This window comes from Pogona vitticeps, chromosome 2 (genome assembly GCF_051106095.1).
Source record: "Pogona vitticeps strain Pit_001003342236 chromosome 2, PviZW2.1, whole genome shotgun sequence".
Taxonomy (NCBI): domain Eukaryota; kingdom Metazoa; phylum Chordata; class Lepidosauria; order Squamata; family Agamidae; genus Pogona; species Pogona vitticeps.
The window spans coordinates 158,201,444-158,227,678 of record NC_135784.1 but is presented as its reverse complement, the minus strand read 5'-3'; the positions used below and the strand labels follow the sequence as shown (position 1 = coordinate 158,227,678).

Genomic DNA, 26,235 nt, shown 5'->3' with positions numbered 1-26,235 from the left:
GGTGCAGAGGCCAGAACTGTACGCAATACTCCAGGGTGTGGCCTTTCATCATTTTGTACAATGGCATTATAATGGCTGTTTTGTTTTCAATCCCCTCTTTAATGTTACCATCATTACCACTACCATCATCCTTCAGTATTGGCTATTCTGGGTAGGAGTGATGAGAACTGCACTCCAAACATTATCTGGAAGACTACAGATTGTCCGTCTGAGACAAACAAAACAAAGGGTGCTTATAAACCCCACCCTAGCCCTTAAATCACTCTCTAACAACCATTAGATCCCGGCCGTGAAAGCCTTCGCGAATACTCTCTGGGTGGTTTAAAATTAAATTATGCAGGCTACACATTGCTCCCCCCCTTCCCCCAGTGAGCTGGGTACTCAATTTACAAAACCTCGGAAAGATGGAGTGAACCTCGAGCCAGATATTTGGCACTGAACCTAGGCCTTGAGCAGAGTTTAGGCTGCATTACCACAACTTACTCGCTGTGTCACAAGGAATCTGTGTCAGTACCAGACAGCCCAGCCAACACCTGAGGCAGATGTTCTCCCTTCCTGCCCAGTAGATCAGTAGATTTGAGGCCACTTCCTACATTTCTCAAGCAGCTTCCACTTGGCTATATCCCACACTGCTCAAGTACTGTGCCATACAAACCAGTCAGAATCCCTGGGAGAAACAATGTGTCTTTTATTTTTTTCCCAAACAGCAATTTACTGGCTTAAAAAAAAACACCATCAAGCCCCACATGGCCTCTGAAACAACCGTGCCTGCTTGATTTAAGAGCCAGCTCTTTTTCAAAAGGGAAAAAGGAGTAACTCCAAAGCAGAGCACGGTCTGCTTTCTACCTGTGTGGTGTCAGGGAAAAGGCTGCAGCCTATAAGTCTTTAAGGAGTGTGAATCTGTGGAAATGAAAAAATCAAGGATGGTTGCTCAGACTTATCGAAGGCATTAGGGAAAATCTGCAGGAATACAAGAGCAGCTTCTTCTCACACGATGCCCACTAGATGGCGCACAAGAAAGGCATCGTGGGTTTTAAGGATGACGAGGAGGACTGGGGCTATGGAGCATGAAACCATGGACTCGGCCCATTATTATAAGGGCGAAGGAAGAGAGATAAGGCAACTTGTGAACCCTCTGAAGGCAGCATATATTTTCAAGAAAGACAACAGAAGAGGAAACATCTACCCAACCCTGATCCAATGGCATGGGATGGTCAGTTGAACCCCCAGAAAAGGAGACAGAAATATTCCAGAGTCCAGAGTGATTGCAGCTGCAATAATCAGGTGTAAAAGAAGAGAGGCGGCTACATAACCTCGTAGCCACTGCGGATTCCTTTCATCAGGCAGCAGGCAAATATGATGCCCAGGAGCTGAAAAGCAGTGACAAAAAAAAATGTTATCAGACAAATGACTTCATTTGCAGTTTGGCTGACCCCTGCAGGATACAAAACAGTTTGGAGATGGAGCCTCAAGCTAGTTATGCAAACATTACTTCTACCTTCCCTGGAGATGTAACAATTCTGTCCTCACTAGATCTTCTTTCTTCCTTTTCTAACTGACATGCCACATTTCCATCCAAACCTGGGAGCCAACCAAAGCAGCTTAATGATACAATTTATAAAACAGAATTAAAATGCACTGGCTGAAATCTTTTGTTTCTAGCTTCAACCAAGTCAGAACTTCCGGTCTGTTTCCTTCCTGGTAAACAAAGAACCCTGCCATGATTCTCAAAAACATGCATGCATTTCTCCCCGCGCACCCACCCCTGAATCATGGTAGGGACACCTTGTTTACCAGAAAGGGATAGACTGGAAGTTATGACTTGGATTTCAGCTACTGAGTTACAAATATAACACAATTAAACCTCTACTATTATTAAAATACAATTTAAGCTCAGACACTTTAAACTTTGTTGAAATACTGGTCATAGTTTTCCTGAAAAAGAGGGAGAACCAGCACATGAGCTAAAAATCTAATTATCTGGGGTTATTAAAATTAATAATAATAATAATTGTGTGTCATCAAACCAATTCTGACTTTGGGGCCACCCTTTCCAGGGTTTTCAGGTACAGAGTACTCAGAAGTAGTTTATCATTCCTTTCTTCTGGGGGCCTCCTGGGACTGTGCAGCTTGCCCCTAAGGCCACACAGGCTGGATCTACTTGCAGGAGGTACAGTGAGGAATCAAACTCCCGGCCTCTGGCTCTGTAGTCAGATATGTAAACCATTGAGTTATTCAGCCAGCTTACCAAAATTGCTGAAGCCTAAAAAGATCTTTGGCTAAGATGACAGGTAGGAGACAGACCTAGCCTTTCTTGATAAAGTTCAGAGCTTTGAAGTGGCCATGGAGAATGGCCCCTCCAGCAGATCTCAAAGCCTGGACAAGCTCTTAGATATACCACCCCTTCATCTTTGCTTGAATCCTCCTCTGCCATAGCACAACTGGCAAAAATTACGCTGGTGAATTGCCACAAGAAGTTACCAAAGGCATTTACCAAGTTGCACTCACAGCAATGCTTGAGCTAATTTCTTTGTTTGCAGCAATTTGTGAGTATGATTTACTCCACCTGGATCATGCCATTAGGTATAACTAATAAATTTTGGAATATATAAAGTGCATAATGCTTCATTTCATTACGTCAAAGCAGGATCCCTTTCCAAACTTCCAAAGATCATGAGTGAAAGAAAATTAAAATAAAACCAACAACTTCAGTCAACCAGTAATACAATGTGAAGACATACACTCCTTTGTTTCTGCTGAAGACATTTTTGCAGGAAGTTGTAATGTGGGAGGATAAGGGGATCCACAACTATAGACCTGCTCAAGTCATTCCGAATGTATGCAAAGAGTGCTCTCACCCACATTTGGGAGAACCTGGGATTATACCAGGGGTATAATCTTCTAAAACCACCACCACCCATGCCACCCAAATTGTTCAAGCCTGTAATAAATACCCTGCTGGTCTCTATATTGGAGGGAACCAGGTATGAAGACCCCCAAAGTTATTTCCATCGATTCACAACATAGGTGTGCCCTCTGGGAAACGAGCCACTGTTTCCGTGGACAGTTTTCATGCTCTCAGCTTTGGGTTTCCATGCCAGGAGCACAATCAATCACTCTTGAGATGGCAGCGGGCAGAACTCACCTCTCTTCCATGCAAGCTACCTGCCTTATGGAATCAAGCTTAGGCTAACACACTATTTAACCTTCTAAGGCACTGGTGGGAAGCATATACTCCCTAGAGCTGTATTTAGGCACCCCTGTCCCTGCTAGATGCACCTCTATTTAAAAAAACAAAAAACTTTCTTTACAGCTGAGAAAAAAGATAATCCAGAAAGCCCTCCCTCCCCACCCAACAACAAAGTGATGACTCTTCTTTAAAACAAACGGCAGGATCTCTAAAGCACTGCTTTGCCCCTTGAAAAGTTTTATAAGTGAACATATGACTAAGCCTGAGGGTGGTGGGGTTGCCAGTGGGGCCCTAGAGTGGGAAACTGGCATTTGCTCCCCCCTGCTTGGTAAGAAAGGCTTCAGATTCCGTGTTCGGAAGTGGGACTTGGCAAACTAACAATGTTCCTTGTTTTTTTAAAAAACAGGTAACTCATTACTTGCGCATAACAAGTGATAACATTGCACTATTAATATGTTATTGCCAACAAAAATGAATCACTAAAAATGGTCCAAAATGGCCAGTTCTGCAAACTTCCTCTCCCCATTTACCCTCAATAAATGTTACTCCTCATGCAAAACTGTAGGACTTTGTCACTCGCATTAGTAACTATATTGCCTCTTATTAAATAGGGGAAAATGGTAGCATATTATGAGTGATAACATCACTTATGCTCTGTTTCTTCCAAGTTTTGCTTAGGCAAAATTCTTAGCTTGGTCGAAGTCACTCCTGCTGTTTAAGAAGTTGTAGACTAGTTTGGAAGGTAGCAAAAACACTGTATCTTTAGGTAAATAGGTCAAATTTAACATCAGTGCCAATACAGAAATCAACTGCACCTGCCCAGATTTCATTTTGCTGCTGTCCCTTTCACCACCCCGTCCCATTTTGCTGCTTTGGGCAGACCCACACAGACTACACAACTGTTTAACATGCCCTAGAATGGCTGTTTGCAGCACCAGTACTGCTACTTTTCCACTGCAATTCAGCAGGGATGCATATTACAATTTGCTATAAATATGAAGCTGCTTACAAAGAGCAGACATTTAGTAGCCAGGAGCCAGATTTCAGAGTCCTGGCTAGCTCTTTGCCCTACCCCATTGATAACAGAAAATAAAATAAGGAGGCCATTTAACTGAATTATTTATCACTCATCTGGGTTCCAAATGAACTAACATTTTCAATGTGCAGGACCAATTTTGTTTAAAGCATGGAACACACAAAGACCCAAATTACTAGTCTGCCAATTTTAGGAATAACTTGTTATTAATTAACCTTGAATCCATAATCCGTTAATGCGTTAAATATCAATTGTACAAATATGTTACTTTATCAGTGTCAACATAAATACCTCCAAGATCTGACTTTGCCCCAGCAGAATAAAATGAGACAAATGTATATGCGTGCATGCACACACACAGTATCCCCAAAGGCTATGATAATGTTTTGTACCTCAAAGAAAGCAATGCCCAACGCCACTGCAGCCACAATTATGATGTGTTTCTTCATCCACAACTCTACTTTTTCTACACAGCCCTGTACAGAAAAAAATAAATTAGCAACAAATTAGTGTCTTAGAAGGTCATCTGCCAGTAGAGTCAAGCCAGGAGCCCTGGGACAATGCCTTCCTTTTTCCAAAATCCCCCCATACCAACCTTATTGTGGACATTTTCTGGAGTTGGGTTGTTGGTGCAGTTCATGCCAGCATTGCAGCATGACGGAGGTACCAAATGGGACTTAAACCTGGGCACATCGAACCAGTCTGTGTAGTTAAAGGCTCCACAGCAGTTATACTATAGTCAAGGGGTAAGGGTAGGAGAGGAGGGAACAAAGAGAGAGAAGTGATGATTTTCAAGAATGACTGGGTTGTTTTGTTATTCATCATTTTCCTCTCACCTTCCAAAATTTGCAACACACACACACACACACACACACACACACACACACACACACACACACACACACACACACACACACACACACACACACACACACACACACACACACCTCTACAAATATTCTGCACAGCAATCCCATTATTATTCCCATTCTATAGAGAGGAAACAGAGACCAGCCATGGCAAACTACCCAGCAAGTGAATGGACCTTGGTGAGATTCCAATACACTTCATGAACACAGTTCATATTGCTCTGCTGAGGGATGAATATTAAGGATATTTCTCTGGAAGAAGGTGTAGTGGATTAAGGTGGAAGGAACTGGACAGGACAGACAGGGAAAGACAGCTTCATGCAACACATGATTCATAGAATGTCCTGCAACCAAGAGGTAAAAAGTAGTAGAAAGCATTCTTCTGTGGACAACTATCCATAGAAACCTTTCTACATCATATCCCTGACCCTGGGACAAGCAGTGGCATTACCTTGATTGCCCTGTTGTAGGCTTCCCAGATATATCTGTCTTGCTGCTGTTAGATACAAGAGGCTGGGTTAAGCCAGTCCCCACTCTGAGCTAGTAAGGTGTTGCTAATCCTTGACTGCTTGAGTGGTGTAGCAGGTAAAGCTGAAGAAGATAACTCGGAGATTACAAACTCCTAGAAGCTTCACCCTACACTGCCAATGGTGAGGGACTGCCAGGACTGGTGGTCCAAAACAACTGGGAGGGAACCAGTTTGCCTGCATGATCTTGGACTAGTTGCCTTCTTGCAGCAGGAGTAACTGAAGATAAAATGAAAGAGGAGCCCGTGTTCTGCAGGTGATGGGTGGGGCACACAAAAAATTAACTATTATGTGGTCCAAATATGACTTTTTGAACTGGAGGCATTTTCAAAAGCACTTGGCAAGCTAAAACGGGACAGTGTGGGTCTGCTGAGGAACAAAAGCCCCACCAAAGCATACAGAAGACCTTGAGCATTTTTGAAGGTGTTCTTTTGAGTCCTGGCTCTCATTTGATTATTCCCAAACTCAGAATAACAGGATGGATAATTGTACAGGAATGATACCTTACCCATTGCCACCACTGCTGGTACCACAAAGCAAACAATCTAATAAAGGAAGCACAACCCCTTATGTTTCACTCACTTTTTCCTGCAAGTCATCCAGAATGTGGGTAACGTCTGTGTCATTTCCGTAGACCCGCATTTCTTCTTTGATTTCTGTTTCAAGCACTGCTCTGACCTGAGGGGGGGAAAACAGGCAATGAGTTTATACAGGACCTAACACAAATAAATAAGCATCGCTGATGAAGGCCAACCTTTTGCGAGTACAATGCCAGCTGATTGATGGCTTCTCTAACCATCATGCTGGCCACCAATGTAAGGGTCAACCTAGAGATCTCCTTATCAGCAAGACTGCCAAGGCAAGAACCACAGAACCTCACGAGCCATCACTTACCTTATCCTTGAAGACATAGCCAGCAATGGCAGCGGCAATCTCGAGCAGGAAGATGAGCGTCAGCAAGACAGCAAACTGTAGGATGAAATGAAGCGTTTAATGCCGAGGAGAGCCCAACAACCCCAAGCTCTAGGTACTCCCCTTTGACTTGGGTGATGTGGGTTAAGGAGCAGAAGAATAATCTATGGCCACTCTGACACACAGGTCCTACTTTCCAAAGCCAAAAGCTGCCCTTGTTCGAGCAACAGCCCTGGTCCTGAACACACCATCTTGCTCAAATACTCCTCTTCAGTTTCAGCATCCTATTAAGACCTGCCCATAAACAGAATATAGCAACTACCCCCCTCCCCTCAAAGGCTAGCACACACTACATGGGCTCTTTTGACTCATCCTTTCTTCACCCTCACATCTCATAGCATCAAAGCACTATTGCATATTCCTCCACCCCACCCCAAATCCACCAAATTCCCCAGTTCATAGTCTCTATTCTGCTCCCACAGTCTTGGGGTCATCGATATTCCTCAGTGGTGTTTTCCAACCTCATTCCCAGCCAAATCATTCCTGCTTCTCTTCTTACCAGAGAAGGAATTGGGGCTCTGGCTGTCTTCCCCTCCTGATGAACTCAATAGTCTTGCCCTCTGTGTTGAGTTCTGTACCTAGTCTTTACTCTTGTGATAAGAGGCCCAAAGGCATGGACAGTTGTGGCGGATATCCCAGCAGGGTGGGATGACTCAGATTCCCAACAGCCAGAGTTTTTCTTTGCTAGATGCAGTGGCAGCTGGCAGCCACTGTGGTTGATGGGGCAGAAGACATGATGGGGGAAGACAAGGCTGTTAGGTTACTGCCACCACTTGCTGATGCCTTTCCTGTTCTCCCTCTCTTTCTCTCCCTCATGCATAAACTGACACTCATACACCTACATAGAAGATGAGGCTGTTGAGTTCAGCAGGAGGGGAACACCAGCCAGATCCTCAATCCCATCTCTGGTAAGAAGAGAGGCTGGAATGAAGTGGTTGGGAATGAGGTTGGAATATGCTGCAAATGGCCTGATAGACTAGCCACCACTGGCCAGATGCGGTGCTCCCAAGATGTGGGGTTCTTAATACTGTCAGAGAACCCCCCCCCAAAAAAAAACCCAGACTCCGCTCTGTGGAAATCACAGGTTCCATCTTGATTCCACCACCACCACCACACTCTCAACAATAAATAAATGTGCCCATGCATGGCCACATTTCTGAGAAGGCCAAAACACACCAGAAGCACAAAGCCTAACATCTGTTTGGGGCACTCAATTTATTATTAATATTTCCTAAGTTACAGAAACAGAATAGGACTGTGTGCCATAGCTGAAGTGCCTGGGTTGGATGAAATGTTAAGTGCTGGATCTGGATCAATCTGCTATACCAGTTTGGTTCTCTCTTTGACTGTAACTTTGCCTGTCCATCCTGCCAAGGTCCATTTAGCAGCTCCCTGCTCTTTTGACTCCATTGCCCAACTCACCGTGGTGACCATGCAGTAGTTCTCTTTCATAGCTCCACAGCAACCAAAGAAGGAGATGAAGAAAACTATGATGCCCACAACCAGGATGACGATCGGGGCCCCGGAAGCAGAGGCAGAGGTTGTCACCAGTGTTTTCCTGAGCTCAATCTGCACATAGATCCCCAAGGCAATCAGCGCAATGCCACAGAGCTGTGCAAGAGAAACAAATGAACCAGTCATTAGTACTGCAAGGATGGGGAGAGGTGAATCTAGAGGATTAGCCTTGTGTGATGAACCAAAGCATTATGCCTATGAGCCTGATTGAGTTAGTTGCATTTAAGAAAACATGCAAACAGTAAAAAAAAATTCTCTTATCCTCATGCTATACAGCAAGACACCTAGAAAGGAAGTCTTCTCATGAGTGTGGCAACTTGCATATCATAATTATTACAGTATTAACATTTTTATTCTATCTTTCCTCCAATATGCTCAAAGTGGCACACTGGCCCCTACCCTTTATTCTCAAAACAGTCATCTGAAATAGGACAAGCCAAGATAGTGGGACTGGCAAAATGCCACCCAGTGAGTTTCATGGCTCAGTGGGAACTGCACCTGGAATCTCAACTCAACACTCTAACCACTATATCACCTGGCCTTCTGATTAATTCTCTGTGACTGGGCCACACTTTGGCTTAAGCAATTGGATGTATAGGGTAAAATGGGATCAACAACTTCCAGTTGCAGCTGTCTGGGTAAAACTCCTAACCTGAAATTCCCCCTGGTTATGTGAAAAAAAGAAAAGCCATCTTGAAATTACCTGGCAGTCTTATCTTTTGTTTCTTGACCTGAGAATGATAGCAGGTACAGGAAATCTCATAGATGACCTACACTACCAGCTGAAGAGCCAGTGTGTATTATAAACATCCCACCTGAAGTCTACACTGGCTCAACTATCATTATAACTGGCATGTTAGCAGCCATTTTGGCAACACATTCCTTAAGGGATTAAGGGATGCTTGGCTTTCCTAAAATGCTCTGCTGTGGTGCTTCCTTTGCTGAGCACACTCTACCCTGACACAGATTTGCAAATACCAGAATGCCTTAAACTCAAGTGTTCATGATCCATCTCTTACAACAAGAAGAAAGGGGATACGCTATGGCAGAAATCCAGTAGTAAGTCGCAGCTACAGGAGGCTCACTGCATCAGTGAAACTTAGGGAGGAAATGGTTCACCAAATTCCCAGATTCAATTGGCCTACTATAGTTGCAATTTACTACTGGTTGTCAGCCAATGTCACTTTCAATAACAGTTGAACTGCATCTACTTGAATTATGAAGGCATTTCAGACTTGTCTTCTTGGAAGAAGTAAATATCAAGTCTGGATTAGCTACCTGTTGAATTGGGCAAATTAAATTGGGGCTGTTGGTCCATTCATCATAACATTGGGGCAAAATAAGACAGGAAGATATCAAGGATTGGAACCACATTATAATCATGAGCATCACTCATATTTTAATCAGGGCTGGTGCTACCAATAAGCAGAGGAAGATGGTTGCTCCAGGAAGCAAATTTTGATCATCATGGAATGGCAGCATATTATTCATTATTGTGACAGCATCTGTACTGCAATGAACGTGGAGAGGTGTTTGTGAGACTGTTCTGTTTTAAAATAATCAATAGTACTGGGTACTGTATCTTGACTTTTGGAGAACACAATTTGCTGTTCCATTTCAGATGGCAAAGTGTCTCAAGCTAGCCCCTAGTTCAATTGAACACCAAACTTGTGGGGGGGGGATCCACTTAAAGCCTCATCATTGATAGACATTTCTTTATAAAAAACCAAAAACATCCTTCACATTTGACCATCCTCAAGCATTATGTCACTGGTTATCAAAACTAAAGTAGACTGACTCAATAAGCTTTACACAAGTATTCTATCACTATTCAGCAATTGATTTCATGAATCTACTCTGGCTGGGACTCGAATTAATTTTAAAAAATCTACTTGTCTCTATCTTCTAGTGTCCAGATGTTGTTTCCAGGATGTTTAAAAAAAACTGAAGGCAAAGGCTTCCTCTGGAACAGTGGTACAAAACTGTTTTAAATAACTAATCAATAAGGCAGGGGTGTTCAAAAAAGCCTTCTGTCTTAACATGGTGAAACTTTATTTCAAATGTTTCCTACTTAAAATGGTTAGTGCTCCCAAGAGAAATGAACAATCCAATAAACATTTCACACACGTGGCAAGAGAACGCATGCCCTCCCTCCCTCTCTGCCTCAATGCCTGCCCTCCCCTAATCTACACAATACTAGGCAATAAAATGCTTTCTCTGCTCCCAGCTCATGTATTCATTTACTTTACAGGAAGTTTGCTCTTAAATAGCTTCCAAAGTCAGTGACACAAGAAGTAAGCTGACCATGAGCTGCTTTTAGTAGGGAGTGGGGGGGGGGAGGGGCTCGGTTAATCTCACAAAGGATCTGGTTACATCCCTTATAGAGCTCCACTTCAAGGAAATTCAGCAATATGATGAGAACAGGTATATATGAAGGAGACGGAAGAGAACCAGCAAATGTGTTTTTTGCATGTAGCCGGAGCTGCCCTAGTCATATGGATTTAAATGTACACTTGTTCTTTTGATTATTAAAAAAAACCCCAAATATAATGCAGTTGTGGCAACAATTTACCATAATTAAAAGTTATTACAATTACTAACTGCTAATTACATGCTAATTACAGTTATTAACTGAAACCCCCCTCCCCACAGTGTATAAAACAGCAGATGATGGAGTACATGGCTGCTTCTTCATATGGACACACATGCGCTAGAATTAAGTGTCTCACAGCTACTTAAAAAATGACAACAATTTGGGATGCAGACAATGAGAAAAGAGACAGAAAGCTGAAGAATGCCAGCTGTTGCAAAAAAAAAAAACTTTAAAAGGTAAGAGTTAGTCTATGGCCAGTTATGTTTATCTGCTAGGGAGAGGCACTCCTGAAGTCAAGGCTGACCATGATAAATGGTGGTGACCCCTGGAACTTACGTAAAGCTCTCACAACTGACAAGGCAAAGTGGCAGACATGAGGCCAATGGGTGGCATTTCCCTTCCAGATCACAGAACCACTTTGCCTATCCAGCCTGTCTCACCACCCAGTTCCCAAACAGTTTGTGTGCTCCTTGGAGTCAGTATTTACCTTGCTCTATCATAGCAGGGTGTGGAACCACCCAAGGCAAAGAGACCCAGCCTATGTCCAGGTGGCATATAGTGCTTCCTCAGAAAGTTAGCCTTGAAAGACAGGTCAGTAGAGAGAGAGAGAGACCTATAACCACCTCTGCTACTCCTGATGTAAAATGAGAAAGGGCAGGTAGTCTAGTAGCTCTCTGTATTGAGCCAATTCAAGGGTGAGATGAATTCCAGTGCTTGTAAGTGGGTGGAACAGGAAGGCAACCCAAAGAGAAAACTATAAAACTTTCTTTTTAACATGATTGCTCACAACAGCTTCATTCGTTTCTTTTTCGTGGAGCAAACTGTCTTCCAACCTCTTGTTAAGGGTTTGAGAGACTTCACACAAAAAGGGCACCTACAAGGAGCAGGAAGGCTAGGGTCAACCACAAGAAGGGTCACAGCCAGTTTGCCTTACAGGAGTGGTTCAGTTATATACGTCCATTCTTTCCTTGAGTGTCCAGGCCAAGGGAAAAGTTTTGTTTACCCCACATGGACAGGGAGGAGAAGAGTAAATTGATTTAAGAACTGTTACTGCTCTTTGATGGCAGCCGTAGAAAGAAAAGATTTATAGGGTTGCTTCCAGCCACAGAACAGAGAACCCTTCCTCTCTCTCTCTTCACTTCCAGTGCACTGCCATTTATCTGGCTGTTTAATGGGACTGGCAACTATCACCAAGAGAACGAAGGATAGCACCAAGTACTCCCATTGCTTGATGTCATTTTGCAGTATTCTCCGCTTGCACACACATCCCACTCATTCTGTGAAGAAAGACACAACCTGGAAATAATCATAGACACAATACCTTTGAAAGGTTTTACTAGAGCAGCAACTGCCCCTGGAAGTGGGAACTGCTTAATCTTTGCCTCAAAAGACTTCCAGCTAAAGCTTTTTGCTCCTTCACTTTCCTCAGATTCAGGCAACATCAGGCTGGGCATTAAGCTGTATAATTTTTATACTATGAACACAACTGGGATTGCTTTCACAATCAATACCAAGTTGTTTTTCAACACACACACCCCGCTGCCCCTCCACAAACATTGGGGAGTTCAGAGATGGCCTACTTTGCCAGAGACATAAAGAGTTACCTTTGATTGCCAGGTCTATCTATCTATCTGTCTATCCCCTTTCATCCCAAATACATAGGAGGGCATAAATGCTTTCAAAGAGTTGCTAGAAAAGCAGGCAGGGCAAGAGATACAGTTGTAATGTGGTGAGACAGATATAAAGTAACCCAAGTTATAGTGTGACAGGACTTTCTTTCTACTGATGAAAAAAAAAGATAAAGTACTGTACAAGAAATAATCTTGAACACTCAAAGTGATACTGTAAACTACCTGTTGTAGCGAGGCAGCTACTCCAAGTGATCCCTACGGAGCTGGATTTTATGTGAATGAATACTTTAGCTGACTTCCAGTAAATGAGCATTATTTCAGTCCTTGCTTACACCCCCCTCTTTCTTTTACATAGTTACCAGAGGAAGACACTGCTCTGAAAGATCCAGCTCTAATCTATAAAACGTCACCCATAAAAGGTTTGTTAGTATTTAATGTACCCCAGGGTTACTTTTTGGTATCGTTAAAATAAAAGAGCACCCTAGGAAACAAACAGAAGCTACTTTTGTGCTTGGCCTGCACAGACTATTTCTTATTAATGTGTTTGGGGGAACATAGAGCACAGGAGCAGTAAAGCCATATGTGACCAAAAAAATGTTAAAAATGTACAAAATGGCTCCATAAGGGCATGACATCACTTCCTCTTATACAGATGTTCCATTACATTCTACGCAGAGATGGAAAAGAGGCAAAACCACATTTTCAGTTACTTCCTGATAATATTGCAATGCAATCACACTGGGAGGTGGGGATAAACTTCCACACCACACAGCAAACTGATAATCTTGGGTTTCTCGGAGTGTCTATATATTTTATTTATTTATTTTATTTATATCCCGCCTATCTAGTCACTTAAGACCACTCTAGGTGGCTTACAACAAGCGTGATACAATATAATTAAAACAATTTTAAAAAGGGGACAAACTTTGGACAAGATGGAACAAACACTAAGAGAGGAAAAAAGAGGGAAAATCAGGAATTGGTTGAGGGGAAGGCCTGCCAAAACATCAGTGTAATTGTTTTTTTAAAATACCCAGCGAGGGAGCCGCGCGAATGTCAGGGGGAAGGTTATTCCAGAGGCGAGGAGCCACCGCCGAGAAGGCCCGATTTCTTGTCTTTTCTTTCCGGGCCTCCCTCGGAGTTAGGCTCCTCAGCCTCACCTCCTGACTCGCGTGAGTGACACGGGTAGAACTTGGTGGAAGTAGGCGTTCCGCCAAGTATTGAGGCCCTAAGCCGTTTAGGACTTTATACGTGAGCATCAACACTTTGAAGTCGATGTGGAATCGGATATATATATGTCTTTTTTACAATTTAAAATCTGTACTTTTAAAGCCTACCTTTACAATGCAGGTTCCTACATATGGCAATGAAATTTCAAGAGAAAAGCAGGATTATTTGTTATTATTTTTAGTTCTAACCAAATAGGTCAAAACAAATACCTTCCTGTAACAAATAGCAGAAATCTGGCACAAAAAATTATGAATCATATATATCCAGTACGATTCCTACTATCTTACTATAGATAGCGTTTGTTTTCTTTTAATGTGTTTTATATGGTTTAAATATTTTAGCTATATGTTTTATAATATTTTGAAAGCCACCCAGAGTAGTGACATGCTCAGTAAATGGGTGGGGTATAAATCTAAATAAACAAAATAAATAAAAAGAGACCTCCAATTTCTTATGAAATATTAACAGAAAGAAAGAACTCCCGCACAGTCAAGGTTTCTGCAGAATATACTCATTGTTTTGCAGAGTTTTGATATTATTATCCACAAGTTGATGTCACCAAAAGGTAAATGGGTGCATCCATAAAAATCTGAAGAACTGCAGCTATGCCATTAAAATAATTGATTTTTGTTTAAGTTCATGTTTTTAATATGTAAACTTGGACCAGAGTAATATATTACTATAAACTATTTCAAATTCAGGAGCCCAGATGGAAACTTAGATTCTCCATCTTCATCAGGATCACATACAGTATACATCTGCCCATTCATAGCCAGGTGACTCACATTGAATCACATTAATGAAGAAGACAGGAGAGCCTGGTGTGCTTCGGTCCATGGGGTCACAAAGAGTCGGACATGACTTAACAACTAAACAACAAGAACAAATGGAGAGAGTAAACAGAGGGCTAACTTGGCTTTTTTGTGGTTGGCAGATGAAACATCCACAAAGAAAGGTATTTTTGTTTAGCCTGCCTGCCATCTTACCTATATATAATACCAGAGCTGTAATTTTTAAAAAGGTAACTGGGGAAGCAGCATGTGGAAGAACACCAGTGAGAGCACAGCCCGCTGCAAAGCATCACTATGACTTAAGTACATAAAAAGGCCAAGTTCAGTCACATTCTGAAAAATAGTTTCTTCCACTTATCTAGTCTAAGCAGAATGACTCTTCTCTATTGAGGAGATCAGTGGGTTAGTTACCATCTGTCCAGTTTTCCCTATCAAAAAGGTGCTGAGGCATTACCTTGCTGATAATGATGGGAGGAGTCTGACACGGCCTGTAAGACACTCTTGGGAGGAGTCATTTTCCAGTGCAGTGGACAAAACCAAACACTGCTATTCACTGGTCCTATTTTAAGAGTAGGGACTGGATAACTTCAGAGGGTCTGAAAGACAGTTTTTCCTACCTCAGTGATTCCCCAAATATGGGGAAACTACATACACACACGCACGTGCACACACACAACAAAAACTGGATGCTTCTGGAAGTCCACTTTAGGCTTTGAAAAAAATGGATACTTTTAGAGGCTGGAAACTGTAGAGAGCCACTGCAACATTTAAAAGGTGGGTGGCTATTGCTGGAGGTTTCCAAGAGCAGCAGTCTTCATTTATCTGTGTATTTATTTATGCCATGGAAAATCATTTTGGGGCAGGCAAATGTAATTGGGGTCAGAGACCTCAAAAACAGCTTTGGGGGCATAAGTGACAACAATGCTACACTGGTGGAGAAAGGATCTTTGGTGACACCTGCCCCCCCCATTACAGCACCTCCCAAAAAGGGAGAGGCAAGGGTACAAGTAGGATTAATTGTAATAGAACTTGATGATGAGAGATTCATAAAAATCAGCATCATCCTACAACTGCAGAGCAGGAAGGGAGGGACCCTAGAGATCATCGAGTCCAGCCCCTGTCGAGGAGGCACACAGTGGGGGAATTGAATTCCCAACCTCTGTCTCCGCAGTCAGAGAACAAAAACCAGTGAACTATCCACCAGTTTGTGGAGCAGTGTTTACTCTGCCTATCGTAAGGAAGGCGAGTGAGCCATACACTGGCTATTCCAGTCAGCTTGATTATGATGGCAAATATAGGTGGGTAAAACAATTCTGGGATTAGTCACTGCAGTAGGAATGGACAGAGGAGGTCTGTGATTGATCCCTTTGGAGATCAAGAATCCAGCCACCCTGGCCCTCAGCTTCCATTCTATAAACCTGTAGACAGAAACCCCTCACTCACTCACCCACCTCCATCCTTCTTAAGAAGCCCTCATTCCCAAGGACCTGTCGGGCTCCTGGCTAGAGTGATAGGTGGAGCTTTGTTACCCAGCACTTCAACCAGGAAGCAGGCTTTGTTTCTTTGCCTCATACCCTTTACAAGGGGAGAGGCTGGAGGAAGAAGTTCTCACACTGGGCACTTCCAGGAGCTCCAGGAAGTGCTGGTGAAAAGCAGGAAAGGATCAACTGTGGAATCTCCAATCAGTGTCTGGGGTTGTAGGATTCCTTCCCCCGCTCAGGCGAAGAGTGCTTCAAGATGGGGGGGGGGCATGGCACCTCCCTCAGACTTGAGGTTTGTCTGCTGCTTTGACCCACACAGGATTTGTCAGAGCGTTGGTGGGTGGAAACAAAGAAACCAAGTTTGCTTCCGTTCTTGAGTAACAAGGCATATGTTATCTTCACAGAATTATGTGTGACTGAATTACGTCATTAGGAATCCACATTAAGACTCTGAAGCCGCCGCCCCCCCGCTACAACATCTGTAGGAAGGGATCAACATGGTGGTCTAGCTGGAAGCAAATGAGGCCCAGAACGTCAGTATTCTCACTACACTGGTTATATTTGGCAACCTCCTTACCCAAGACCAAAGTGAAGTCGTCTCCAAACTGTCAGTTCAGTTGTGGGTTTATCCTTCCACTTCTCTAACGTCTTTGAGCCATTGCTACAGAATTTACAAAAGTTGGCTAAATTTGCATTAGGTTGACAATAAATAGTTAAGTGGTTGCCACACATACCATACTAATGACGAGAAGTAAATGGCTAGCAATACCCTTGTGAGTCAAACGGAAGCAACTTTTTCTAGACATACTGAATGATCAAGGTAGATTCAAAAGTTTATACTAACTCTCCATGAACAGTAACACCAGCATCCTACCCATCAGCCTCCTCCTGAATCATCCTGACAAGGGGAAGGAGTTAACATTACAAGTATTTAATCAGTTTGTGAACCAAAGAGTTACAGTACCTCAAGTTCTGCAAGGTGAAAGCACTACATTTACTATTTTGAGAAGCTTAATACAGGAAGCATAAAGACAAGTGCCTCAGATTTTATCATCTACACAAGAAGTCCTAGAGATAAGCAAAAACAAAAACAAAAAAAATCTAGCCTAACTCAGCAAAGGCACACCATTCTGAACAATAAATATAAGAAATTTATGTGGATACTTAAGAAAATCCTGTTACTTAAGGCAAACGGCCCTCTGGAATACAATCAAGCAAAACATCAAGAAAAGGAGGTAAGGATCAGAATTCAAGCCACTTGTTATAGGCAAATTAAACAGCTTCCTGGCCAAACAGGGATTAGCAGCAACAAACATACAGTACTTCAGTATTTTGGTGGGAAAAAGGAATCTGACTTCACTTTTTTTTTCAGGAACTAAGGTCTCCAATAAACTTACCCAGAAGATGAAATTGAAGAAAAAAACCAGGAACTTGACACACTTCATGCCACCTTCGACTCCCATTCTGGATATCTGTCCCTGGGGGGTTAAAAACAGAGGAAAAGTGGTGTCATATTGTTGCAGGGCTAAAGGGGAATTCAAGGGAAAAAGATGGACATTATCCTTTAAGGCCCGGTGTGGGGAGGGAGAGGCCTATTAATTTCAGCGACTGGCGGCAGATTTTTCTCCAGGAACTAAAAATCTGCTTTTTAAAAAGACGCCTAAATTGATAGACAGATATAGATCGATACACACACACACACACACACAGACACACACAAATACGTACACACATACCCTCAAAATAAGATCTCTTTCTCTAAGGCTGTTATCAGGAAGCAGGGCCAGTTTAAACCCAGCGGTAGAACAGGACGCACGTACCCAATTCCAAGTGAATTTCCCAACGCCCCCAGGCCGTGACTACGCACAACTTCGCGGTTCCCCCCGTTTCCTCGACACCCCCCCCACTACCCTCCCCGGAGGCGAATCAACCCGGGGCAAACTCCTCTCCGCCCGGCCACTCACACAGACCTGGGAGTTTCGGTGGGTGGGAGAGGAAGGAAGGAAGAAGAGCCCCTTCCTTGTACCAACGGGGCGCAGACCCACCCGAGCTTTCCTGAAAGCCGACGTGCCCAGCAAATGCTTTTGGCTCCTGGGGTCACCTCACGCGGCCGGGCTCCCCTTTCCCTATCGCCACCCTCGCCTCAAACGCCCGAGCCCCTTCCCGGACCGAAAGGCGTGGCGGGGAGAGGCGCGCGCGGGGGGGGGAGGAAGAAGAACACCGCGAATCCCCCTCAGGAGCCCAGCAGGCCCTGAAATCGACCCCCTCCCCTTATTTTTACCCCCTTTTGAACTTTGATTTACGCCCTTTTCCTTATTCCGTTGTTAATATAAAAACGTAATACTTTTCTAATGCTTTAAAAAAATGTTTGCACTCTTTAAGTGTTTTAAATTTTGTCTTTTTAACGCTGTGAGCCGCCTTGGGTCCTTTTTAAGGGGAAATGCGTGGTGAAAGATATTTAAATAAGTACGAAGGACATAGCTTCGCCCCACTCCTTACCACCACCACCACCCGCGGCTGGAGCAAAGGCAACCCCAACTTCCTCTCCTCTTCCCTCCAACCACCCCTTTCGGGCTCGTTTACCTTTCCACTTCCTTCTCCTGAGGGCGCAAAAACACACAACCCGGTCCCACGGGGCAGCAATGAACAAAGCGCCGCCCGCGCTCCCTCTTATACCTCTTCCCCCCCCTCGCCCCGCGCGCGCCTTTCCCTTTCGCCTCCGCTCCGTCCAACGCGGCGCGCCCCTCCCTCCTCTCCGCCCGCGTCACTCTGTGCCGAGTCCCCCCCCCCGGGCGCGCGCGCTCTCTCCCCGCCCCAAGGTGTGCAGCCAGCGGGGAAATGGCCCAGCTGCTAATCATGTGATGGCAGGGAAAAGCAGCGGCGGGGAATGACTGGGCTCAGCCAGAGGCTGCCCTGAGTCAACAGGAAAAGGGGCGGGGGCGGGAAGGGAAAGGACAGGACCGGGCGGGGGCGGCCGAGACGCCGAAGATAGCAGCCGCCGAGAGCACCAACTTTCCCCCGAGGATTTGCTCGCCTTCTCGACCCCACGCAACTCGCTTGCGGGCGCTTTCAAACCCTGCCAGGTTCTCCGTGGTATAAATGGAACACCGTCCACTTTCCAGAGGCAAGAACACGGTGTAATCCTCAACGGCAGCCATTGCAGACCGGAAACAGGGATGGGGTGGGAATGGAGAGGGTCGAGGTTAGGGGAGATCAAAAGGGAATGGCACCGACTGGCTAATGATCTCCACCTCCCGAACTTCAAAAGAGCCTTGCAGCACCTTGAAAACGATCAATGTTTTAGTGTGACATAAACTTTTCTGGACCGTGGCCCGTTTCGTCTCGTACCGCAATGTCATCTGCTTGGCAGTTAATTAGACCTACTCTTTGATCGGAGTGGAGTGCGAGAGAATTGTTAAACTACAATCCGTCATAGTAGCCACTGACAACCAGTAGTTGGGAGGCAACACAGATTTCCTCGCATGGGTGGCTAACACCAATTGAGATGTTAAAAGCTGTTGCTCCAGTTCGACCCACAAGAGACAGAGCAGAACCTCTCGATGTATTCTTCTCCAGTCGCTTCCGGATGAACTTTGTGCTCAAAGTTCTTCATTTCAAGAACGCCACCTCGGAGTTAGAAGAATTCTGCATCCCAGACCAGTTGCTTCCAGCCTTTGACCCTCTAGATTGCGGGCCTTCAACTTCCAGAAGCCACAGCCAGCATGACTAATGGTCAGGGATTTGGGAGTAAAAGTAAAAACGAAAAGAACTCACAAACTCTAGAGAACCAAATAGTGAAAGCTACTGCCTCGGGATACTTAGATTTCCCCCCTCCTTTCCCCCATACACTTCCGGTTCCTACAGCATTTTAAAAACATTCTAGCATTGCATGGTTCCTCAGGAGTCAGCCACACTGATTTCAGTGAGATTTATTCCCAGCCTAATGTGTGTAACATGGAAATCAAAACTTTGGTGATGATTATAAATATGGAACTAGAGTCTTTAGTTCCAGTTAACAAATGCAACCTTTGGAGGATCAGAGGCAATGGTTTCCGTACATTTAACGGTTGTGAAGAAACAAGAAATTTGACGGCTGTTATGCAACTGTTAGTATTACTGTATTTATTTGGATTTTTTTTTTAAATGCTGCTTTTTCTCATAGACACTTTAAGGGATTTATAATAAAGAATGTAAACAAGGTATTAGCGGACTAGATGATTTCAACACTTTTTTTCTTGCCAGCAATTGTTATGTGCCATCAAGTCATCTCAGACTTATGGCAAGCCTTTAAATGAGTGATATCCAAAATATCCCATCCTCCACTGCCCTGTTCAGCTCTTCTACATTCAAACCTGTGGTTCCTTTAGGGAGTTACTCCATCTATTCCTCTTTTCCTGCTGCCTTCTACCTTTCAAATCATTATATTTTCCTTTTTTACCCTGCCAGCAATAGCACCCCATTTCTTTACCAGAGAATATTTGCCAGCAATAGAACCCCATTCACACAGTTCTGGACTTAATTATGCTTAAACGGTAAATTACATTATTTTGCTCATTTCAGAATATGAAAACCAACTCTCTTCTCTTGAGTGGATGGGTGTGTCCTATTAATTATTTTGACAGGCATCCTGTACTGTCTACCTATATGTTAAGCTCCTCATATTGTCCAGTGTTTACTGGATCTTTTTGCTCTGTTCAAGTTACTCTAGAGCAGTAGCTCCCAACCTTGGGTCCCCAGATGTTCTTGGACTAAAACTGCCAAAAGCCTTCTCCACCAGCTGTGCTGGTCAGAATTTCTGGGAGCTGTCATCTGAAAACACCTGAGGACCCAAGTTTGGGAACCATTGCTCTTTAGACTCCATTTCCAGTCTTGCCAATATTCATAGGAATCTACAGTATTCAGAATTCTGTGTTTTGAAAAGCACTACTTGCTTTTGAATACAGTGGTGCCTCGCTAGATGATGATAATCCGTTCCACTGAAATCACTGTTTAGCGAAATCATCATCTAGCAAAAATCATTTCCCCATTGGAATGCATTGAAACCTGTTTTGCGAACCGCTGATCAGCTGTTTAAATAGCTGTCTTGCGAAGCTTAGGTCCCAAAAACACCCGTTTTACGAACACGGAGGGAGCTGTCAAAATCGTTGTCTAGCGAAAATCGGTTTGCGAAGCAGGGACCAAACATTGTCCAGCGAAATTCCCCCATAGGAATCACTGTTTTGCGAATCGCTATAGCGATCGCAAAAAGCCAATGTCTAATGAAAAAACTGTCATGCGGGGTAACTGTCTAGCAAGGCACCACTGTATGGCAGTCCTATAGTCCTCTTTTGATGCTGCAAAGTAACATTTGTAGGTACTGTAGTATCTTTTCACGACTGTAAAGATGCTGTGCCCAAAGTGCTGCCCTTTCACCATGGCTGAAGTAAGATTCAAGTACTAATCAGTTCGGCTTCTGAATGTGGAATACATGGTGGTTGTGATGCCATCTGTTCTTTTCCTCAGACAGCAAAATGCCTTCGGCTAGTATTTTGGTCCGTTCCCCCCCCCAGTTTGCCCAAGGAGTATATGGCACAATTGTTAGGAGGGGGTACAAAGGCTACCCCACCAGCTGCATAGAAAGACGTTCACCCATTCCGGCTGATATGCTAGCTGGGCCAAAAAATGGAAGAGCTCTTCACGATAGGATCTCAATAGGCATTTTGAAACTCTTTTGATGTCAATACAAGAATTATGTGGTGCCTGGGGTTTATCTGGGGCAGTGACAAGACTACACAGCCCCCTTATTTTAATAAATGGTTGAGGGCATCTGCCCCTTCTCCCCTGCATCTATGCATGTGAAAAGTAGAATACTACTATTAAAGAAGGGTTCCTGAGCCACACTTAGAAGTTCCTGCTTAGAAAACTGTGTTATAGCAGGCCAGACTGTTTGTCCATTTCAACTGCCTATTTTGGTCAGTGCTAGTTTTCTAGTGAGATCTAAGACAGAAGCTTTACTCAAAACCTGCTATAAAACCTGAACTGAAGATGTCACAAGCTGAACCAGGTATCTCCAGCATGCGAGTTAAAACTGAGGTACGTTCCCCCACCCCTAGCAGTGTGGAACGGCTATTCAAAAATGTAGATACAGCAGGATTTCATCCTCTTCTTACTTGAAGTTGTTCATCCAAAATATTTACTTCTTGGCCCCATATTCAGAGTCCAGTCTTTTTGGATTTATTATATTCCTAGCCTAGATATGTAATGAAGACACAATGATAGCAGCTTGGGCATACATATGAGACTGAGTAAATTGATGATTTAAGAGTCAAAAGAAAAAGAATACAAAGGCTAAAGACCTTTCTTTCAGTCCTAACACCCTCACAGGTGCATTTGGTTGAGACCAACGTGCCCTCAAATTTTCAGCCCCTTTCTCTCCCCCCCTCGGTCTGGAACCAAAGGGCTGAATGTGTAGGGGGGGCAGAGACGTGTGCACCTTACAGGGAACCTTTGTGGGGACACAGGAAAAGGCCTTCTCTGTTGCTCCTCCCAGACTCTGGAACTCCCTCCCACAGGAAGCCAGGCTGGCCCCATCTTTGCTGTCCTCCCACAAGCAGGCAGAGACCTTTCTCTTTAGGCAGGCTTTCCCTCAGCGATTGACTGACTGGGATACAATAAACAGGATAGTTTATATTTTATTGCTTCTAAATCTGTTGGGTTTTCTATAAAGCTTTTACCTGATATTTTTAATACATTTGATATTTGAATAATTTGCTGTTTTGAGCTTTTAATATTGTGTTTTTAATGATGCCTTGGGGTTTTTTTAAGGTGAAAGATGGGGTTAAAGTATGTTGAATAAATAAATAAAAGGGCGGGATGTAACAAGGAAGTCAGGAAACCACTTTTTTATTTGGCAGTGTATTGGGACAGTGAGTGGGTAAACCAGCCTGACCAGCATGTAATATTATCCACCACTGCTTATCTTTTGTTTAACAAAGCTTACTGACCTGTTTAATACAGTATTTGATGTCTTTTTTCCTAGCAAAAGGAAGGATGTCAGTGAGATTATCAGTGTTCACAGGATTTATCCACGAGTAAGGCACCCACTCTGTTAGCAAGGATCTCTGGACACACTAACATAATATTATTCCTGTATTCTATTTTTGAAAAATCAGACAGATTCTTAAGGCTGGCTGATTTTTAAAAATATTATCATTACAACTCCATCATGCATATTCAGTAGATTCTAGAAAGCTTATATGATTAAATTACAAGCATAAATATCAGCTTCCTGTTAAAGTTACAACAAAATAAGCCGCCACAACAGAACAAAACTTAAAATTCCTGCTAGAATCAGGAGCCAGGTATTGTCACTTAGGGGTGGTCTCACTTTTGTTGCCAGCAGTGTAGACATTAACGGCTGTGTGTTATGCTATTTTGAGGGCACAGCACATTTACACTGTTATACAAGCTGTATACTCACTGCTTTACATTGTAGCCAAGTTTCATTTCTTTAGTGTTGTCATATGAAAAGATATACTAAAATATTCATGAAATCAGGTGGTGTACTCACTTCTGTGATATACTGTATATTTCCTTTATTATCCACTTAAGTCTCAAAGCAAACTAGGTTTGTTTGCTTTTTTAGGTATGCAGGTCTCTTAATCAGGTTTGCATTAGAGAACTTTGGGATAAAACACGAATATCCAAAAATCATCCTGGACGGAGATGTAAAGGCCAGAGTCTCTTGGTTTAAAGTGAAGCTCCAGAATACAGATGGTTACTTTGTACAACCAGCTTAAGGTTTACTTTAAGGAATGTCTTTCCCCATTTCTATAGACAAAAGGCAACCAGTCATTCAGCTTCTGTCCCATGCTTTGTGTTGAAGTTCACAGCTTCTATTTGGCTGGTAACAGAGGCATCCAGAAATATGCCAATTCCCATATCAGAAAAGTTGATATGCATTATATTTAGGTCAAATTTAGCTTACATACCAGTAAAGGATATTGCTAAGTTATGAGTATTACTGTATCCACTATTTAGAGGAAGATACAGTCCTCAGATGGAGGAACCAGCAATTCCTCATTTGTGCTGGACCAGAGTAACCCCAATTGCAACATCTTCATGGCATAACAATTACTATAGTCCACCCTTTGAAATCCTCACAAAATTTGAAATTCTTAATAATGGGATTTAAAGCCTGCCCATGGAAGTCTTAACTGAAATTCCTTATAATGTGAAAGCTGCTCAAGGCTGCTGTTTGAAGCCATGAGTAAACTCTAAAGAAAGAAAAGGAAAAGAACACAAAACTAAAGTCAGACTTTAACAAATTTCTTTTTACACTAAAAGGAGAAATTTACGCCTGGGATGGGTCAAACTGTGGCTCACCAGACAGTACTGGACTGCAGTTTCCATTAGCCCTAGGGACTACTGTACATCTAAAAGCAAATAAGCTTGTTGTTATGTACCATCAAGTTGCTTCTTACAGCAATCCTATGAATTAGTACTGTATATTAAGAAAGTCCTATGCTCAACATCTGTGATCAGCTCTTTCAAGCCATATGTTCCTTTATTGAGTCAATCTACTTTTTTGCTCTTCTTCTTTTCCTGTCACCTTTTCCTGTCACCTTCCTGTCACCTTCAGCTTTTACTAGTTCCTTCAAAGCCATCCTACCAACTCTGTTTTCTCTTGATTTCTTGGCTGCAGTCTCCATTTGCACTGGGTTATTTTAATTGTAAACACTAATATTTCTTCTGTAGACATTTTTGCTTTAATACTCAACTGCTGTTTTTGCATTATTTCACCTTCATTAGTAATAATGTCGAGTTATTGCTGCTTTCTGTCAGTAATATGGTGTTATTTGTGTATATTTTACTCAGAGGTCACCAACCCCCAGTCCACGGCCCAGTGCTGGTCCGTGGCCTGAGCCGGACTGGGCCGCGGAGACATAACCCCAGCCCCCCCGCATGCACTCACCCATGCACAGCTAATTTGTACATGCACGCACGCTCCAACGCGCCTGTGCAAGCACCGCTCCACCATTTGTGCAAGTGCGCATGTGCTCATTTGTACATGCACACAAGTGTGGGGGGTGCCCTGCCTTCCCCAGCCGGTCCACAGGGTGAAAAAGGCTGGGGACCCCTGCTTTTACTGTACTGATGTTTCTCTTCCTTCAAATTAATCTAGCCCAGCTTTCTGCAGGGTGTGATCTGCAAACGGTTTGGACATGAAGATAAAATATACCTTTGTCAGACACCTTTGCTTATGGGAAATCATTATTTTTCGTCATATTCTGTTCTAACAACAGCTTCTTGTCTAGAGTACAAGTTAATCAGGTAACTGGGATGATCAAATGTTGAGGCACACCCATTTTTTTAGATCAGTCTATAGCTTCTTATGCATTAAATTGTGGTGCTGGAGGAGGCTCTTCAGAGTCCCATGGACTGCAAAGAGAACAAACCTATTCATTCTGAAGGAAATCAACCCTGAGTGCTCACTGGAAGGACAGATCCTGAAGCTTTGGCCATCTCATGAGAAGAGAAGACTCCCTGGAAAAGACCCTGATGTTGGGAAAATGTGAAGGCAAGAGGAGAAGGGGACAACAGAGGATGAGATGGTTGGACAGTGTCATTGAAGCAACCAATATTTGACCAAACTCCGGGAGGCAGTGAAAGACAGGAGGACCTGGCATGCTCTGGTCCATGGGGTCACGAAGAGTCGGACATGACTTCACGACTAAACAACGACAACATAGCTTCCTATGATCCACACAGTTAAAGGCTTTGTTGTAATATGTAAGGCAGAATGATTTTCTTCTGAAATTTTCAGTAGCAAAAATATAATTGCAAAAGGATCTCTAGCACCGCTCCTTTTTCTGCATCCAGCCTGTACATCAGCATTTCTCACTCCATATAGGGTAAACGTCTTTGTTACAAATCCTTAAGCATCACTTGGTTTGCAAGGGAGCTTAATGCAATGGTTCTATAGTGACTATACTCTTTGGAACTCCTTCTTCAGGAACTGGATTGCATAGCAAAAGGACATATGACCAATAGCAAAGGCATCTGAATCAAACTGTTGCTCCTCTTATTAATACAGTGTCTCTATCTGAAGTGAGAACAGGAGCCACCTGCAGATGACCACTCACAAGCTCAATTAGCATCTGCCTGTTTTTGAGCAGCAACATGGAATACCTGTCAACATAGTCCTCTTCCTTTGGCAGCAAGTCAGTTTGAGGCAGTGACATAAACAGGGAACATTTCTTGTTACGTTTATTTATAAGTTGCATTTGCATCCCAACTTTTTTTCACTGGCGCTAGACTACAGTGCACATGGGGCTTTTCTATCAACTGTAACCTCATAGTCAGCATGTTAGGTAGATCAGGCTGTGACTTACCTACGTTCACCAAATGAGTGTCACAAC

The 26,235-nt window shown here is 43.3% G+C and overlaps 1 protein-coding gene across 4 annotated transcripts; it reads right to left on the bottom strand.

The window, feature by feature from the left end:
- Positions 1–666: 666 nt before the first annotated feature.
- CD63 (CD63 molecule) lies at positions 667–18,584 on the bottom strand. Of its 4 annotated transcripts, none has more exons than XM_020783371.3 (8): positions 18,419–18,584; positions 17,233–17,313; positions 8,017–8,205; positions 6,517–6,591; positions 6,205–6,300; positions 4,822–4,959; positions 4,619–4,702; positions 667–1,370 (listed from the first exon to the last, which is right to left on the bottom strand). In XM_020783371.3, the coding sequence occupies exons 2-8, from the start codon at positions 17,296–17,298 to the stop codon at positions 1,305–1,307; spliced, it is 714 nt and encodes a 237-aa protein (XP_020639030.1). In that variant the 5' UTR covers positions 17,299–17,313; positions 18,419–18,584; the 3' UTR covers positions 667–1,304. The 4 variants fall into 4 exon arrangements, with proteins under 4 accessions (XP_020639030.1, XP_072847049.1, XP_078241300.1 ...); XM_072990948.2 differs by lacking the exon at positions 18,419–18,584 and adding an exon at positions 17,881–18,004; XM_078385174.1 differs by lacking the exon at positions 18,419–18,584 and adding an exon at positions 17,806–17,906.
- Positions 18,585–26,235: the final 7,651 nt, after the last annotated feature.

Coding starts and splice junctions, on each gene's coding strand:
- CD63 (XM_020783371.3), bottom strand. CDS start 17,298: ATGGGAGTCGAAGGTGGCATGAAGTGTGTCAAGTTCCTGGTTTTTTTC. Junction 8,206..17,232: donor TCTTCAATTTCATCTTCTGG/GTAAGTTTATTG, acceptor TCTCTTGCACAG/CTCTGTGGCATTGCGCTGAT. Junction 4,703..4,821: donor CAGAAAATGTCCACAATAAG/GTTGGTATGGGG, acceptor TTTTCTGTACAG/GGCTGTGTAGAAAAAGTAGA.